Source organism: Ammodytes marinus (genome assembly GCF_949987685.1).
Source record: "Ammodytes marinus genome assembly, chromosome: 18".
NCBI classification, from domain to species: domain Eukaryota; kingdom Metazoa; phylum Chordata; class Actinopteri; order Uranoscopiformes; family Ammodytidae; genus Ammodytes; species Ammodytes marinus.
Genome location: NC_137222.1, coordinates 62,967 through 65,000, shown reverse-complemented (window position 1 = coordinate 65,000; position 2,034 = coordinate 62,967). Strand labels below are relative to the sequence as shown.

General features: G+C 44.6%; 1 protein-coding gene across 1 annotated transcript in view; it reads left to right on the top strand.

Annotated features, from left to right (window-relative positions):
* Window positions 1-696, top strand: part of LOC307264946 (uncharacterized protein) — a 4,560-nt gene extending 3,864 nt beyond the window's left edge. The window contains exon 6 of the mRNA XM_080046506.1: window positions 315-696. Within this exon, the coding sequence (XP_079902632.1) occupies window positions 315-628 (314 nt within the window). The 3' untranslated portion in view covers window positions 629-696. The remainder of the gene's footprint in view (window positions 1-314) is intronic.
* Window positions 697-2,034: the final 1,338 nt, after the last annotated feature.

The window sequence follows — 2,034 nt, the reverse complement described above, 5'->3', positions numbered from 1 at the left end:
ACAGGTTCGTGGCTTTGCGTGTTGCGATTTCGGTTTTGATACGCATATTGTTACAGCCCAAATGTTGTTGCCCATTAATACTCTTTTTTTCTTTTTTACTTTTATTTTAGTGGATTTTACAAAAAATTTCACACACGGACAAAAAAACAAAAAAAAACAGAACAAGTAGACACAAACAATACTCACACAACCCCCACCCACCTCCCCCCTCCCCCACACAAGCAGACCCATTAATACTTTACCCCCACCCACCTCCCCCCTCCCCCACACAAGCAGACCCATTAATACTTTTTTCAATATCATTTTCTTCCTAGAATCTCCCTGCCCTCCTCCCAGGACAAAACAAAAGCGTCTGTCTCGCGCTGAGTTGATGGTTTCTGAGATGAAGCAGCTGTTTTCCGAGATGGACTCTGAGTTTCACGAGAGAGAGAGTCTCCGGCTACGAGAACAGCGGGCGTACGAGGACCGCGTTCGCAGGGAAAACCGGGAATACGAACAAAGGGTTTGGGAACGGGAGAGAGAGGCGAGCGAGAGACAGATGACCATGTGGAAGGAAATGCAGGACTGTCAGAATAACATACTGCTGGAGCTGATCAACCGCCTGCCTCTACCGACACTACCGGCCTAAACTGGGGGGGTTTGGGGGGCTGTGTGTGTGTGTGTGTGTGTGTGTGTGTGTGTGTGTGTGTGTGTGTGTGTGTGTGTGTGTGTGTGTGTGTGTGTGTGTGTGTGTGTGTGTGTGTGTGTGTGTGTGTGTGTGTGTGTGTGTGTGTGTGTGTGTGTGTGTGTGTGTGAACTCAGTGATTCTGGAGAACACTTGTTGTCAAAATCACTTTTTGTCAAAATCAGTGAATACCTCCTCATGATCCGCTACCTGCCTGTACTGTGTGTATGCGCTCAAATAAATGCCAGTGTAAGTACACAGCCTAGGCTCTGTAAATGGGTATGTAAACAAAGGGGCCCCACCATAGCCAGCAACATGCCCGTTTACAGAGCCTAGGCTGTTTAATAACACTGAATATTTTTTACAGCGCACACACAGTACAGACAGGTAGCGGATCATGAGGAGATATTCACTGATTTTGACAAAAAAGTGTTTTTGACAACAAGCGTTCTCCAGAATCACTGACTACACCTTTACTTACTGAAAATACTTTGTAAATACTTAAGTTTGACAACATTTCACATCTGAATATAATGTGTCTATAATATATAAAGTCACAGAATGTTTTAGCCACATAGTATACGATTTTGCAAAGACAGCGGATCTTTTGCAACACTACAGCTAGATTCCTTTTTTTTAAGAAAATGTTTTGGGCATTTTCAAGCCTTATTAGACAGTACAGAGTTGAAATGGGGAGACAGAGACAGAGAGAGGGGGGGGGGGATGACCTGCAGTAAAGGTCCACGGGTCGGATTTGAACCCGCGAACACTGCAACGAAGGCCAGAGCCAATAGGGTACACGCTCTATCCACTACACCACCGGAGCACCCCACTAGATTCCTTTTCTGAGATTACTTCCCTGGTGTCAAATTACAAAGGTGATTAATTTTTTTTTTAAAGGTGTAGTCAGTGATTCTGGAGAACGCTTGTTGTCAAAATACTTTTTTGTCAAAATCAGTGAATATCTCCTCATGATCCACTACCTGTCTGTACTGTGTGTGTGTGTGTGTGTGTGTGTGTGTGTGTGTGTGTGTGTGTGTGTGTGTGTGTGTGTGTGTGTGTGCTGTAAAAAATCCAGTGATAATACACAGCCTAGGCTCTGTAAACAGGTATGTTGCTTGCTATGGTGGGCCCCCTTTGTTTACATACCATTTTCTTTAACATACACGTTTACAGAGCCTAGGCTGTGTATTAACACACACACACACACAGTACAGACAGGTAGCGGATCATGAGGAGATATTCACTGATTTTGACAAAGTGATCTCCAGAATCAGTCAGTGCGTTTCCATGGCACAACTAGATTGGACGCAGGCACACAAGCACAGAACGAGAAGTCCGATATGCGATATCCGATCCCTGTATACATG